The sequence below is a fragment of the Ammospiza nelsoni genome, chromosome 8 (genome assembly GCF_027579445.1).
Source record: "Ammospiza nelsoni isolate bAmmNel1 chromosome 8, bAmmNel1.pri, whole genome shotgun sequence".
NCBI classification, from domain to species: Eukaryota; Metazoa; Chordata; class Aves; order Passeriformes; family Passerellidae; genus Ammospiza; species Ammospiza nelsoni.
The window spans coordinates 12,843,595-12,859,728 of record NC_080640.1 but is presented as its reverse complement, the minus strand read 5'-3'; the positions used below and the strand labels follow the sequence as shown (position 1 = coordinate 12,859,728).

At 47.4% G+C, this 16,134-nt stretch overlaps 1 protein-coding gene across 1 annotated transcript in view; it reads right to left on the bottom strand.

Annotated features, from left to right (window-relative positions):
• Positions 1-3,429: 3,429 nt before the first annotated feature.
• Positions 3,430-16,134, bottom strand: part of ARL3 (ADP ribosylation factor like GTPase 3) — a 30,164-nt gene continuing 17,459 nt past the window's right edge. The window contains exons 5-6 of the mRNA XM_059476845.1: positions 15,866-16,051; positions 3,430-7,479 (exon numbers count right to left, since the gene is read on the bottom strand). Of these exons, the coding sequence (XP_059332828.1) occupies positions 7,432-7,479; positions 15,866-16,051 (234 nt within the window). The 3' untranslated portion in view covers positions 3,430-7,431. The remainder of the gene's footprint in view (positions 7,480-15,865; positions 16,052-16,134) is intronic.

Sequence of the window (16,134 nt, the reverse complement as noted above, 5' to 3'; positions counted from 1 at the left end):
AAAAATGACAAACAAGAAATGGCTTTGTGTGCGCCCGGATGGCCGCTTTTCCTTGCCAGGATGTGGTGGCTTTGAGGCCCTTCTTTGGGGCACCCTGTGTGGACAGGGAGGGCTGCAGGGACATGGGAGTCTCCCTCGCAGCCCCGAAAGTTTGTGTTAAGCAGTGAGCAGAGGCAGGGGGTCACTGGAGACTGCACTTCAAAGGTGTCCATCACCCATGGGATGCTGCACAGCAGCCACTGGGGTTTTGATATTCCTGCCAGCTCTGGCACCGTCTCCCCCTCTGGTCTTATGGCTGGGACCCCAAGGGACATCACCACCATGATTTGCAAGATTTTGGGGTAGTGGAGCAGTTTCCAGCTGGCGGGAAGAGGCTCAGGGCTGAGAAGGGGCAGGCGGGCAGAGGATGGGGACACCAGACAAGCCTCAAGGTCGAGGCTGCATGGCCTGGATGGCGGGCCGGTGGCAGAGCCGTGTCCCGCGGGCACAGGGCAGTGGCACCAGAGGATGGGATGGGATGGGATGGGGCTGTGCGGGCCCCCCCGGCGCGTGGCGGCTGGCGGGGCCGGGGCGGCGCGTGGGTGCGGGGCGCTGCCGGCTGCCGGAGCTGCCATTGTTTGCCTTCAATCAAGATGTTTCAGGCAGAATCAAAAGCACCAACTGGGGAAATCATCATCACAAAAAATCTTGCGCCTGCAAAATAGGTCAAGTAAGACTCCAAAGAGAGAGAGCGTCTGATCTGCATTGCAAGGAAGAATAGCAACAGCTGTGATCTCCAGTATATATGGATGGGCTGGGGGGGGATAAATATATATATCCATGCATATGTATAACCGCTTACAGCTGTTGGGCCGTATGTTCATTAGGGCCAACTGTTTTGGAGGCAGAGGGATCAGCGCTAATCGGGAAAGGGAGTTTATCATCACATTCAGAGGCAAAAGTGTCAGGAGCAACTGCAGCCCCCCCGCCCCGCAGCCCACACCAGCTGTGCCACGCTGAATGCACCCAATTCAGGGCCCCTCCCAACCCCCCCGGGCTGTGAGAGCTGCAGCTCCTGCCCCAGCTCCCAAAGCAGCCGCCAGCCAGGCCCAGCTCTCTGCCCAGTCCCAGACCCGAGCGCTGTCCCCAGGTGCAGAGAGGCTGCCATGCCCATCTCGCTGTACCCCAGGGCAGCTCTCCATGCCCCTGCCACCAACACAGCCCCTCACAGCAAGGCCCCTTCGCTTATCCCTTCCCGGCTTTGGCCTCACAGGTGCCAGCTATAAAAATGAACCCAAAATACATATAAATCCTCCTGTCTGACATCAGGGAGGGTGATGGAGCCAGGGCAGGACAGCTGGCTCAGCCACCCCAAGACGCTGGGCTTTGTCTTGTCAGTTGGGACCCAGCTGTCGCAGGCTGGGGACAGCACAGTGTCCTAGCCCACAGTGATGCTCTTGGCAGGGGGGAACCCACTGTCCCCAACAGCGTCCCCCTCAGCACCCCAAGCTCCTGCCAGACAGAGAAGCATTAAAGCATGCAGGCTGTGGCTCCCATTGGTAGCACAAATGTTGCAAAGCCAAGCAGCAAGGACATGTTCTATTTAAAAATATCTCTCATCCAGGTGATTTACTTGCAGGGCGTTCCTGCCAGCTCCTAATGCAGCTCGGACTTGGGGCCTAACCCACCTGCCAGTTCCCCTTCCTCTGAGGGTTATTTACTTCAGGCTGTGTTTGGCTGGCTGACTGTGCCGCTCGGAGGGCTGCAGCTCAGAGACAGGCAGTCATGGAACGTTGCAAGCAAAGAGGATCCTTCCAACCCTTCCTCTTCTGAATGTGATTTTTTTTTCCCTTTTCCCATTAAAAATGATACAGATACTCATGTCACTCAGACAGATACATAGGAAATGCAGAGGAGGCACTCCCCACCCCATGCTGTTTCCAGCAAGCCTTTCACAGCATCTCCCAGCACCGGCACAGCCTGACCACAGCTTTAGAAGTTTTGCTTCCAATTGGTGCTGGGAAGGGTAATAAGTGAACAGATTGCAATAAAAAATCCAACAAGCCCAAATTCAGCCAACTGAGCCCGAAGCTGCCATTTTGGCAGAAGCCAATCACGAGGCTGCAGTGCAAGCTTGTTTCCACTTAAACAAAACAAAATAAAATGAAAAAAGCTTCAGCCAGCGCCTGGGTGGGAGCCCAGGTGGGTGGGCTGGAGCACGGCCGTGGCCATCAGTCCAGCTGCCCCGCTCCAACGTGTCCCAGCTGAGCACGGCCGGGCTGGGAATGCCAACGCAGCGAGAACACGGAGGCTGAAATATCCGGCTCTGCGGCCACAGAGCACTCCTCTGCTCCGATAAAGGCGGGCGTCCGGGGCTGCGAGGCCATAAACAGGGAAATACTGGTCAAAGAGGAACAAAAATCTCAGTGTTTTTTTCTCCTGCAGGCTGCAGATTATTATTTTCTTTTTTCCTCCTCCCCACGCCCAATCTGCTCGGTTCCTTGTCCTTTCGGGAGCACTAAATTCATCATGCGGCTGTAAAGCGGGGCTTGTGCGGGGAAGGGACCCGCGGCTCACTCCAGCAGACGCACGCAAGGTCACACGCAGCCTCCCCATAAATTACCACATCCCACCCCAAACAGCAGCAGGAGAGGGGAAGCGCAGCCATTCGGGGCCCGGGGGCCGCAGGGGCCGATACATAACGCTGTGACAAGTCAAACAACTCTCAGGGTGTTCACTTGCCAGAGAAATATTTTTCACATCCAATCCATTAGGCAAACAAGATGAAAAAGTATTTCCTACTTTCCTGAAAAAATACCAGGACTGAGTATAAAGCGTGCCTTAAAAAAAAGAGAAAAGAAGGTAAAGTGTGACCATCTATAATGTTTTTTTCCAGTGGCTCTGACAGCCTTCCAGGCATCCTGACTGTGACTGTGCAGGGAGGAACCTGATGCTTTTAAGAGTTCTAACAGTTTCTTGCTTTTTGGCCCATCTGGGTGTTGCAGGAACAGTAATGAGTCAGATTAGCTGGAAAGCAACAGATTTGCTTCCCTCCCTCCTAACCCCCTCCCAACCTCATTTCACCGAACCAAACCCAAAGAGTTTGCTGCTTTTCTTTTTCCCCTTCCCTTTTCCTGCCAGGTCAGTAGAGAATGTGTTTCACGACATGCTTTTTTTAACCTACAACACAATTTTTGAAAAAAGAAGGTCCTCCCAGAGTTTCCCTTTCTCTCTGGCTGACTTCTCTGATAGCTTTAGAATACTGAAAATCCAAAGGAAAAAGGCTTCTTCAACAGTTTTGATCACTTCTAGTACCAGCAATCATTTCTGGTGGTGCGACTGGAGCAATGGAAGAGCAGCTTTGTGACCTGACTGGAAGTTCCTTGGGAAGAGACAATCCTGGCAGAAGATGAACCTGCTGAAGAAAAAAGGATCACCCCCAAACACCAGTTGTCTTTCTACTAAATTTTAATTTATTTCCTTTTTTTTTTTGACAAAGACATCTAAATTATACACTGAGTAACAACATGAGCAGATATTGCAAATATCCCTTTTTGGTGAAATACAAAAAGGGAACATAAAAGAAAGAGCTTGCGTGGACCTGGCCGGCCCAGGGAATGCAACAGCCGCCATCTTTTGCTTTTGGAGAAGAGTGAGCATGTCGGAGTGGGCTGGTCTCATCCCAGTACACTTCATAAAAAGAGTCTGGTGACCAGTTATAGTTTTGACAGAGGGAGAAGTCATTAATCTGCAAGAAATATCATAGGTAGTGGGCAAATGGAAGAAGGTTGCAAGAGGCTTTGGCAAGCATCCTCCAAGGGCAGGAGAGACATTCTCCAGCGAAGCTGCAGCGGAGGACACGGCCACAGCTGGGGGAGGACATGAGTCCCCACACCCCACTCACATCAGAGCAGGGGCTTGGACTCAGGTTTTCTGACATGCCCTTGGAGAATTTCACTTCTCCGGCACCTCTCCCCTCCAGGGAACGAACGGGGCAGGAGCAGGAGAGGCTTCTTTCATCTATCGCAAAGGTAGAACCAGATTTAATGATGTGAAAGTGAAGCATGGGAAGGGAATTAACCCCTGTGACAAACGTCCCGAGGTCTGCCTGTCACTCGGAGCCTTTAAATCACGGCGGGGTTTCTTCCTACCACAGGGGCTCAGCTCAGCCGCGGGTCACCACGGCGGGAGGGGTTTCACGGGCTGCGTTACGCGGGAGGTCAGGAAACAGGAACACAACGGTCCCTCCTGGCTAAAAAATCCAGGAATTGATGGGACGTGTGGCAGAGCTCCCCCCATAGCAAGGAGCCGCCTGGTTCCCCCCGCCTCAGTTTAAAGGAGGGCGAAGCTGACAGCGCTGGAAGGACAGAGCCCTGCGTGTGCCACAAACCAGGGCGGGGCTGAGGGCTGGCAGAGCGGCAGCGGCTGCACTGATCGCTGGCAGGCGTTTCTGGCTGGCCCCAGACACTTGTCCAGGTGGTTTTCAGCCAGGTGCTGCCCAGGGCAGAGAGCCCTGCAGAGGCCATAGCAGATGTAAATACATTCAGATAAGGAGGAGCAAGTGAACAGAACCTCAAATTCTTACGCATTTTCACCAGGTTGCACAGAGAAACGTTTACAATACAACAAACATTTACAGCCATCACTGTAGGATGATATACTTAAGACATGGTCATTTTAACTCCCCACCTCCATCCTCCCAGCACAGCTCACTCTATCACGGTCTTCCTCTCTTACCACCTGGCACGGGAAAACCAAATTAACTACTGGGTTACAGGTGACACTCTGGCAGGTACAGATGCAAGCAGCCAATATGTGTGGCTACAAGTAAACATAATGAATGAGCCAGCAAATATTTCTGGATCCTGAGTTCAATAAGGCAATTTTTCCTTCCCAACTAAAGTGATAGGAAAATTACTACATATTTATTTTACACATATTTCCAAGTTTAACCAACATGAGACTTTAAAAAACCACATTACCCTCCTGGATTCTTTTCAGCTCCAGGAAGCCAACTGTGGAACTGGTGCAGTGTCACAGACTAAGTTTTCCACTGCTAAAAGAGTAAGGAGCAGGAAAGCACCAACTCAAGTCCCATGCAAGTGTGAAAGATCAAAGCCTGAGCTCCAAAGGGTGCTCTGCCCTGTCCTGCCCGGGCCAGAGGAGAGATATCTGAGCATTTCCCTCTGCATCTGCGGGCAAATGTGTCCCACTGCAATGTGGGCAAATCCAAAGCTTGGGGACTATCTGTCACAAAGCTCTGCCACTCAGCCAGCACAAGTCTGCCCACAGGAAAGGGTTGTAATTCTTTACATTGCTTGCATCAGGCAAATGCATTATTTGCAAGGAAAAGGTGATGCTGGGATGAATTTCTCCTCCTTGGACTGACCCAGGAACATGCCATACTCAAATTTGCAGAGTTCCCGATAAGCCTGCACAGCTGGGAAGTTACCGAGCAAGCTGCATTTAAATGAACATCTCATCTTATGACTCCTTACTCAATCCATGCAAAGCCGGAGCTGTGTCACTTTGTCATTAGCGATTGCTTAACAGCTCACTTGAGCCCGCTCTTCCCCCGCACCCCGCTCCCCGGTCGTCTGGTTTTTAAAGCAAGGCTCTGCTACTCCGGCATGCGTGTCCTGCCTCCCTGCTGGAGACAGATGCACTCGGAGGGTGCTGACTCACGGACACAGGCAGATTAAAGTTGGATTGCTAAAGCAGTTGCTGTCCCAGCTGTCCCTGTGCCCCCAGCCACAGCAAAGACAGCTGAACTACACACAGATCATCCCTGAACCGCTACTGTACATCCTGATGTATGGGGGGACCTGGAATGTGCCCCAGCTGATTTTAATATGCCAGGCTGCAACACACAGACAGCCAGGGGCTGCTTCACGTACAGTGCAGATGTTTGTGCCGTGAGGTGGAGATGTCCAGGGGAAGGGAGGAGAAAAGAGCTGGGAGCTCCAGGGGTGTCAGCCGTCTGCCTGGGTCCATGAGTCAACTCGCTGAGGCGTGGTAAAGCCACATGCTTTAGTACATGCAGCTCTCCCATCCTGCGCCACCGTCCGTCTCCAGGAGGTGGAAGGGGTAAGGCAGTCCCCAGTCATTCTCTGGCCTTTCGCAGGCAGGCAGCAAACAAAGCTGGCAAGCAGGGCAGTGGGATTATTCTACCATCTGTGCATTAGAAACTGGCCCAGGAGTCACCAAGCTCGCTTCATGCAGGACATGGCTACTTCGGCGTGCTAATCGCTCCCGCTCCCCTGTCAGTGTGGGGCTAGATTTGAATTGGGGAGGAGGTGGAAATCACATTCTCTTTCCCATTTCAGCAACTGTGTCCTTTTAAAGGGAAGCCAGCCCGGGGAAGAATGAATGGTCGTTTTACAGAGCACTTCCCATCTGCTGTTCACCAGGATCCTCAGCCTCCACCCGGGCAATCCACAGCCAGCACCAGGCTGGGGCACCTCAGGCATTGGACAGGCAGCCTGCTGTGGGGCAGTCCCCCGAGGCCCTGGAAGAGCCAGGCAAGGCATGCTGAGCTGGTAGGGTAGGAGAATACATTTTGCACATTTCAAAGAAGGAAACCTGGGACCTGATATCTCATTCTAGAAAGTAATCATGGACTTAATTGCATTTTCCTGCAGAGTTGCCTTAACATCAAGGGAAAATCAACAGGGATTGTTCAACATGAAGACTAATCTTACATATGGAACTTATTGAACGGAGGAGTAACATTTTTGCTGGCTCAAGGTGAAATGCTGGGCTAAATTCTCCTTCAGCTGCGAGAAAAGCCCTAGGCACGCTCATCCTGCATTATTCCAACTGCAAAGAGCCTCAATTATACACATATAACCCTTCTCTCCCTTCTACAGCGGTGTCGCAATGCAACAGTGCCTCGTTATCATCAAACTCCTCTTTTATGGCTATAGGAATATGTGGAAGTCTTCTACCCTTGTTACACAAATGACTCCTTAGCAGCTTTATTTTAAGAAACTACCCACAATTGGTAACACAACTGCATTTTATCTGTCACTGAGGGGAAGCTGTGACTGATGCCGAGCGTGTCCTCAGCAACCGCGCCTATTAGGGCAGCTCCTATGCATCTAAGCCACTACAGAAACTCACCACTCCCTCTGCTCCACACTGAATCAGTCTTGCTTCTGCTTACAAACTTGCTTGCTAAACAGACATTTAATACTACTTATGCATAGGGAGGAAATATGTAATTCCTTTATTGGGATAAAAAAATTGATACTAAAGAGCAGGTCAAGTTCCAAATCCAGCAGTAGGTTTAAACCAACGTTGCTCCCTTTTTTCTCTCTTTTTTTTTTTTTCTTTTAACAGCTGTAGCTGTGCACAGATGGAAAAACATTTGGTCAGAAAGCAGCAAATTAGTGTTTTCAGGCTAGAATTCTGCTCCCACCGCTCCTCCATTTCCATGCAGCTCAGAACGCTTTACTTCTTCTTAGTACTGACATTTTTGCACACCCAGTTCATGCCGTCCTTCAGACAGAGAAAAGTAACGTTAGTCAAGCGACAGGAGGAGGAATCCCCCAAGCCCACCCCACCACCATTCTGCAAGCATCATGTTCTGCTGCCTCATTGACCCCCTGCCTGCCCTTCTGTCCCCAAAACCACTGTGGGTTAAAAAAATAAGTGCTTCCTTGCTTGGTAGATGTTGTCACACAGAGGTTATTAAATCTTTCATCTGACCATAAAAAAGTATCATCCTCTCATCACATCACTATGTGTAGGTCCTACGAGGAAGGATCACTTTGCAGTCAAGGTACGTCAGTGGCAGATGAAGACCCTGTTCCAGGTTTGGCTACAGATGATTTGTGTAATCTTGTGCAAGTCATCTTATCTTTGAGACTGGATTTTAGGAGACTGTTACACAGTCAGCCCCCTGTTAAGAAAACAGGTCTAATTCTCTGTTCATCTGCAAGCCTTGAAATCCAGATCCATGAAAGTCACTGCAATAACCAGACCTGGACCCTGCTCCCTGTTTCTCAGGGACCCCACAGAAAATGGGCCCTCAGTGATCCCACAGGGGTTCAGTAAGAAGCTCTGTGGTCCTGTTTTAAGAGGCTGATATACTCCTTAACGTATTTCTGTAAAAATGTGTGGGTGAGCTCTCTGGCCAGTGCAAGCAGGACAGCAACACTTGTGCTGTGAATACCCGATTTGTGAATTTATTGCTGAGATCCCAGAACAGGATATGCTATTGAAAGCCAAAGCTTCATCTGCTCCTGTCACTTATCTGTTAGGAGATGTGCCCAATGGAGTGCAAGATGCACAGTCTCCTCATATTTGTGTCCCATCAAATCCCTTACCTCTGTCCTGTCTACGAGGTATCTCTGCAGATAGGGAGGCTGAAGGCAAAAGGTAGGGTTTTGGGGATGAGAGAGGAGCAGCATCTTTGTGTTTGGAAGTCAGTCAAATATCACCTCAGAGTTCAGAGTGGAGGGATTTCAGTATTATGTTCAGTGGTCATTTTTGTATCATTACCACAACAACCTTAGTTAGACCCTAAGAAAGGTCAGAGCTTTTGGGCAAACGTCACTGGTAGCCCTACGGTAGCAGTGTTGCTGATTTCCTATTCCCTTGTTCCCAGAGTGCCAAAAGGCTGCCAAGGAGCTCAGCTTCTCCAAGGACAGGCAGCCCAAGGCAGAGTACAGCAGGCCCTTTGGGTGAGCTGACACTCACTGCTGTGCCTCTATGCTGTCCCTCAGCCACAAAGGTGGTGGCCATGTCAGAGGGGAGCTAAAGAGTTAAGAGAGAAGAGAGGGAGTCCTCAGGGCTTAATCAGAAGCAGAGAGGTTCTCACTTGAAAATACCAATTCACCTTGATAACTGTGCTATGTGACACTTCTTATCTGAAGGGGAGCAGCAACTTTTGAAATCAGCCCTTGTTGCTGTGTTAAATAAAGAATAAGTGAGCCCAGTTTGTGCTGGGGTGCACATGAGGCCCTACACTAATAACACTTCTAACTCTAACCTTGGGGAGGGTTGGTGTCTCCAGTTTCATTTATTTATCTCCCCAGCAGAGATCGGTGTAAAACAAATTGTCTGAAATCCTCTGAGCAAATGGGAAAAGATGAGAGGTAGATTCATTTTAAGGCCCGGTAGCTTTGTGTCTTCCCCTTTCAATAACACTGATAACCTAGGTGTAAAACATGTAATGCCTTAAGCAATCAATAGCATGGTTTAAAGCTTATCACTTTAGAGAGAGAGGGAGCGAGTGATTCCCAGCATGAGGAATGCCAGGGCTTAACAATGGGGCTGGAAGGAGAGGTGTCAAGCCTTTGACTTGATTGTGTGCTTTAGAAATCTGCATGATTGCCTGCAAAGAGTAAAAATAAATAAATAACTAAAAATGCTCTCACAATGATTTCAGCTTCCCCTGCCTTGGAAGCAATAATCACATTTGCACACATCATGGCATACAAGGCAAGCAGAGCTCCTCATTCATTTTGAATGTAGGTTTATTTGCTGAACCAGAACAGCTGAGACAGCTTAAAGTAATAAATATCAGCTGACACCCTCTGCTATTCAGCACAGTAATCCCAGAAACAATACATCACTGCAAAACAACAAACACTCATCCTATCTTCTACCTAATCTGACCACAACCTGAATTCACAGTGATTAAAACACTGCCTGCTGCCACTGGGGAGCTGGGCAAGGAGAAAGGCAGACCATTGCAGCACCAGCGCAGCGAGGGTCATAAAGCAGAGTTTATGATGGGATTTACCATGGCTGGGAGCCTGGCTGCATGAAGCATTTAACGAGGGCAAGAGAATGACATAGCAAAATGCAAGAGGAAAGGTGAACTCCAAACACGCTTGAAATACGTAAGTAGGTCACCAAACTTTTAAAGCAGAAATAGATTTTAAAAATTCTCTTCTGGCATGAGTTAATTGACAGGAAAATATCACATTTAATTGTAAATATCCCCCTGCCTGACAGTGATAAAGGGAAAATTAACATGTTCAGCTGTATCAGAAAGGTGTATGTGAGATGCGTTCCTCAGCTACATCTGCAGCTTCTGGTGCAAATTTTTTTTTAAGGGGAGTGTTGTTCTGCAGTGTCCCCAGATGCTTTGGAGAATACCAAATGCAATGGAAAGCAAAAAAACCTAAAAGGTACATTTGCAGTTTTTCTACCTATGGTGTGAAGCAGGACAGAGCATTGGTAAGATAAAGAAATCCAGGGAAGCTGCTACAAACACAAAGAGCTGCTATAGGAAAGGCACATGGGAAGGAGGAAACAGTGCTTGAAAGAGTCAAGTCCTCAAGGAGTCAACTGTTGTCATCCTTTGTCCCTGCACACTCTGTCCCTATATCTGCATGTTTAAAAGATGGTTCTGTGAAGAAAGTATAATCCCTACAGTAACATTTAGATCTTGATAGATGTCCTTGTGCTGCTTTGTTGAGACACAGAAACATTGGCAGGTACTCTGAGGACTGAGGCGGATACAATATTAGTATTCCAGCCTCAAGTCAACCCTGGGAAAACTTAGCCAGGGAAAGATTTCAGATCTTACAGCTTTGCCTCTCTTAGCTCCTTAACAAGCAGCTAGTAAACTTTACCAAAGCAAAGAGAGAGAACCCCAGGGAAGAGGATAACGCTCCTTGCAGAGAAATGCTGCTCACACAACCCCGCCTTGCTGCAGTCCCATCTGCTATTGTGCCAAGGGAGTTGTACTCCAAGGCCCTTTGGGAAAGTACTGGTAGAGCCTTCCCTGGGAGAAATAAAAAGTCCTGCTTAAGATTAGCCCACTGCTTGCTTATTCTCTGCATTATCAGCTTTATGGCTATGGGAGTGAAGTAATCTGACTTCAAACACAGCGAACAAGTCCTTTCCACCCCATAAAAAGCCTGACGATTTCTGCTCCCCTGCAAGCCTGGGATCAGGCAAGGCCACAAACTTGTGACCCCTAATGTGACCTTAAGGACAGAAAAGCTTAATCCTTTCATGTAATCCTCTGTCTGCCATAACAAATTGGGTCAGGCAAGTGCAAAATTCTCAATCTCTAGCATTTTTGGTATGCGTTATTTTAACTGTCACTTTCTTCTCCCTCTGCACAGCCAGGACTGTGCCTTCATTATCTGTCATTTCCTTGCACCTCTGGTGATCATACAGGCTGGCTCCTGCCAGTACATTATCCATTGGGTTTTGCCTGGGTGAAAGCTTATATTCTTGTCCTCTGAGACCTTGTATCCCTGTAGACTCCCTCCTTACCCTACTTAAAAATCAGAAGACATTGTCGTGTAATCTGGAAACATGGTTGCTTTTCCTCAACATGCACAGGCTCTGCCTGCTCCAGGAGAGCTGCAGTCATCAAAACTGGTTTTAAATCATATTTACAAATAGCTCCAGAACCTTGTTAAGATGTGGGAGATCCCTATCCAGCCTTTCCTAGCTAAGACTAAACCTAAGCTCTGCAGATACCTCATTGGTATGTGGTATCTCCCAGGGATGGTCCTGCTCTAAATCTTGCCCTTATGAAAGTGTTGAATTGCAGCACAGACATAACTTAGGTCTTGGGCTTCATTCTCAACTAGGTTGAAACAGCCAGGGAAGAGACAGAGCTTCAGCCTTCCCCACAATCCTTGGGGCCAGATGGGCTCTGGCATAAATTGGAAAAGTTTAGTGGCTACTCTCAGTTTCACTGGCTTTTAATGGTCTCCAGAGGGTCATTATGTTTGGGAGACTCTGGACAATACGCTGCATCATCATTCTGGAGGACAGTTCCTCAGGGCAGGCTGAACTCCTGCTGCCTTGATTGGAGAATCTTGCTTCAAAGAAACAAGCTACAGAGCACACATCAGTCCCAAGCCTTAAGTCATATTTAATATCACACCCTGGCCCCTAAATAACACCTCAGCAAGAGAGGAGGCAGCAAAGCAGAAGGGTTCTGTTTGCTTTCACACCAACCCTGGCTGGCCAGGGTGAAATGTACACAGCTTTTGCACACCAAGGGCTACAATTTGAGACCTGGTCACAAATACCCCAAGAGAGCCTACATGGCACCAGAGTCACTGTGAGGCAATAGTTCCCTTATGTTCCTCTGCTGTCATCAGTAATCGCCTCCCTCACTTGCTGAGGTCTCAGTGTAGGCTGGTCAGTACCCCGTTCCAGAAGAAGAGCCCAGATGGCTGTGGCAAGGAGAAAAGGCTTTCCTGCTTTTTAACTGGGGCTGAGGATAAGAACAGACCCAAGAAGACATTTTGCTTGAAAAAGCCTCAATGGCACCATGAAGTCTGATTAGCAAGACAAGTGCTGTCCACAGTTCCAGTCGGGAGGTAATGAAGTCTTCAGCTGGCATAACAGGGGCTGCCAGCTGGCATCCAGAGACACTACATGGAGTTTCCAGTTAACCCAGTCACCTCTCTTCTGAGCCTGCTCAGGACACTGCTAGGCCCCTTTTCCAGAGTCCCTAATGGTTAATTTTAAAAGAGAAGATGACTATATGGATTCCCCCCTTAATTAACAGTTTTATTAAATAACCCATTTCAAATAATAGTTAAATTCTCTAAATTTATATCATTCTATTAACCATAATCTAATCTCATTAACCTTGAAATCCCCAGTCTTAACTACCCAGTTCTATACACGATGGTGCTAGCTGCTAAACTAATTAAATGACCTTCAAACTATTTCTCCTTCATGTATCAGCATTATTTATCTGTGCTCATTGCTCTTCCTTCAAGCTATCACAAACATCTTCCCATATGAACTCTGTTCCTGCATGTGCTCAGTAGAAGATATGCCACCACTCTTCCTTGCAAGATCTGTCAGTAATGACTCCAATTCTACTCCAGCTAATCCATTCCATCACCTGCAATGGTTGGTGTGCTCATTCCTTGGCTTTCATTCTGAACACCTGATGCTTCCCCAACTCCATTTATTTTGCTGCCACTCATTGTCATTTCTCAACAAAGTCCTTAAAGCGGTGACCTGAGATTTAACCACATATGGAGAGCTCCTGTTCTGAGCCTCTGGTACCTGTGGCCCTGGTGCACCACAGTCCTCAAAAACATCTTTCCTAATCTCACTCTTGAAACAAGTTTTTTGATTCTCCTAAAGTTTGACCTCTCCTTCACATCCCAGGACTGAAGACACTATTTTTTCCTAGGCTGATCTGGGTTTACTTTAAAAGCCATCTCCCCAAACACTTTGTTCCATTTGCAAGGAAAGGGAGTACTTGACATTCTTGCTGTCTGATTTGACAGAGCTGAAGTTATGACCGAAGAGAAAAGTAGGGGCTCTTCTTCCATAAGCTATAGAGAGCTTGCGACTTTCCTGACTTTTCTGCAATAATCATTTATGGAATAAACTGAAGTATTTAGGACAAGGAGACTGACTACAACAAAGTGGGATGTTATCTAGCCTGCATCTAAACTAATTTGTTTAGATAAGCATGATGAACAAAATACATAGGCCTGCAAATACTTTTATTTAGTTCTGGTCTTCTACTTTCTGGAAGTGAATGCAGAAGCAGATTTCATTTCCCTGGCAGAGGGTATTGGACTGAGTATTTGCACTACTGGATGATTAGGGATGTGCTGTGCTTCAGGGAGGAGGCACAGTAAGAAGGTGCTGTCAGTGGAGAAGTGTGCAGCCCACTCCAGAGACCCCACAAATCTGCCTGAGAAGGAAGCACATTTCAAAGCTCAAGAACAGAACGTGACACTTTGTATCATTTACTTTTTCCACATCCAACACATATCTCTGAATTTCATCTGTCTCTTTACTAGCTCCCTTGGACTTCCATAACCTAGAGAAGGGCCTGAAGGGGTAGGAAGGCAACCTATGTTTGCCTGAAACCCTGTCAACTGCAGCCTTGTTTTCCTGGTCAGATTTCTTTGGACTAGAAATTTCAGAGCAGAGATTAGAGCTGAAGCCCTTTATAACACTGGCTACAACATAGCTGAATTTGTAGCTTAGCTAACTACAGGCCCAGGCCAGCATCCTCTTTCTGGATGCCAGGGGAAAGACCATGTAGGAACAGGATCTGCCTTACTCTGTTCTTTGCTCCCAGTTCATGGCCCAAGCTCAGAGAGGGAGTGTTTTTAAATTATTCAGGATCTGAGGAGAGCTCAGTTCCTCAGTTAAAAGCTGCCTCTAGATCTTACTGGTCAGCCATTGCCTGCACATCCCTTCTTCAGAAATTCATTTAAGTATTTTTCTGATACTGTTTTTTTTCTGATACCTTTGGTCTCCCCAACATCCTGTGCCAATGAGATCCAGAATTTAATTATGCCACTTGCAAAGAAGCACTTATTTTTATTTCTTTTAAACCATTTTCTGATTATTTCATCAGGAACGCTCTTCCTCTAGCAGTGTAAAAATAGCATACAGTCTATCTGACATTTTTATACCTTATTTTATAAATCCTGAAGATGTTCCCACTCTCTGTCCTCTCTCTTACAAACTGCTAGTCCTAATTTATTTATTATCCCTGTATACAGATGCCACTCTGTGCTGCTGATCATTCCTGACAGAGGATCCTCAAATCTCTCCTAATTCTAAGCAGATATGTGGAGTGTATTTTTTTCTGATTAGGGTAGTTAAGAGCCTAGAAGAGGTTACCTAGAGAGGATATGGAATTTACATGCTTAGATATACTTATAACTTGACTGGACAAGACTCTTAGCAACCTCCCCTAGACTCACAGCTATCCCTGCTTTAAACATGAAGTTGGTCTGAAGATCTTCTGAAGACCCTTCTACCTAATTTTTTGTAGGATTTTATGATTCTACTATTACTACTAAAACCTTTTTAAATGTGGCAGAGACAGAATTAGAGGTCATATCCAAGGTATGGACTCACAATGACTTTAACCTGCTAGAAAAGATGTTTCTTCTTTGTTTTCTTGTAATTGTCCAGTGTTTGAATTTTCCTCTCTGGCCTTTGATGAGCTCTGTTCCCAAGGCTCTGCTTCTGAGTAATGGCAGCTAATTTTGAGTCCATCGTCTTATAATTAGGATTGTTGTTTCTCATGTGCATTATTTTGCCCTTGTCAACACTGAATTTCATCTGCCATTTTACTGTCCACTCAGCATGGAGGGCTGCTTCTGTGACTCTTCATACTCAGCTTGAGATCTCACTATTCTGAACTGCTCTGTAGCATCTGCAAATAAGGTTTTACTGAAACTGCAGTGAAGATAAATGTCTTCACCATTCTGTTTCTTTAAATATCAGTGGAGTACTCAGATTTCGAGCTCTGCAAATACCTCATTAATTCAAGAAAACCTAAGAGTGAAATAAACAAACCTAGGTCCCATTTACATTACAAAGAACTACTATACCGCAGGAACTGACTACAGCACAGGAGCCCAAGACACAACTATTACAGTTCAGCACAGGGACACAGTGCAGACCCCTCGGTGTGTTTTTGCTGCCCCACATGCTGACATTAGAAGTGGTTGTTGCTCCATGTGCAACTCTAGCATTTCTCTGGATGAGAAAAATTGATCAGTTTTTCTCCCTGGTGCCTGGGTTTAGTAAAATGCCAAATGACATCAGTAGCAAAGGTAAATCAGATTTCTAGAGTGCACACTCGTACCAGTCAAAGGGTTAATAGTAAAAGACAATTTGTTTTGTGAGAATGATTAACCTGACAGCAGTCTCTTTAAAAGAAATCAATGTCTTCATCTGGGCCAGCTAAGGGCTCCTGGGTGGGGAAGCAATTGCTCTCCCCTTTACCAGGGATGGAGAGAGCCCCAGGGCCCCCAGCTCTCCCTTCCCTTTGCGCAGGACCCAAGACACGCACCCCCCGCGTTTTGCACTGCAAGGCTTTGGCTGTGCTGACCCCACCCTGCAGATCAGCAATCTCTTACAGATGGCCTGCTGGCACAGCAAGCCTTCTGCAGAGCCTCACCTGTACTCCCTCTCCTGAAAGAGCTGAACAAGACTGGATCTGCCAGACTCTGTCCCGGATTGTGTGCAGGTTCAGTCCCTCGGCAATCTCCGAAGCAGGGGCAGCCGTCAGCAAATCCTGCTTGTTGGCAAATATGAGCACGGGGACTCCACTAAGCTTTTCTTCATCCAAAAGCTCAGCCAGCTCCTGTATCATTTACAAGGGAGTGGGGGGAAGATGGTGAGAGGGAAGGGAAGAAAATCTTCAACCACCAATGCTTGTCTCTAATT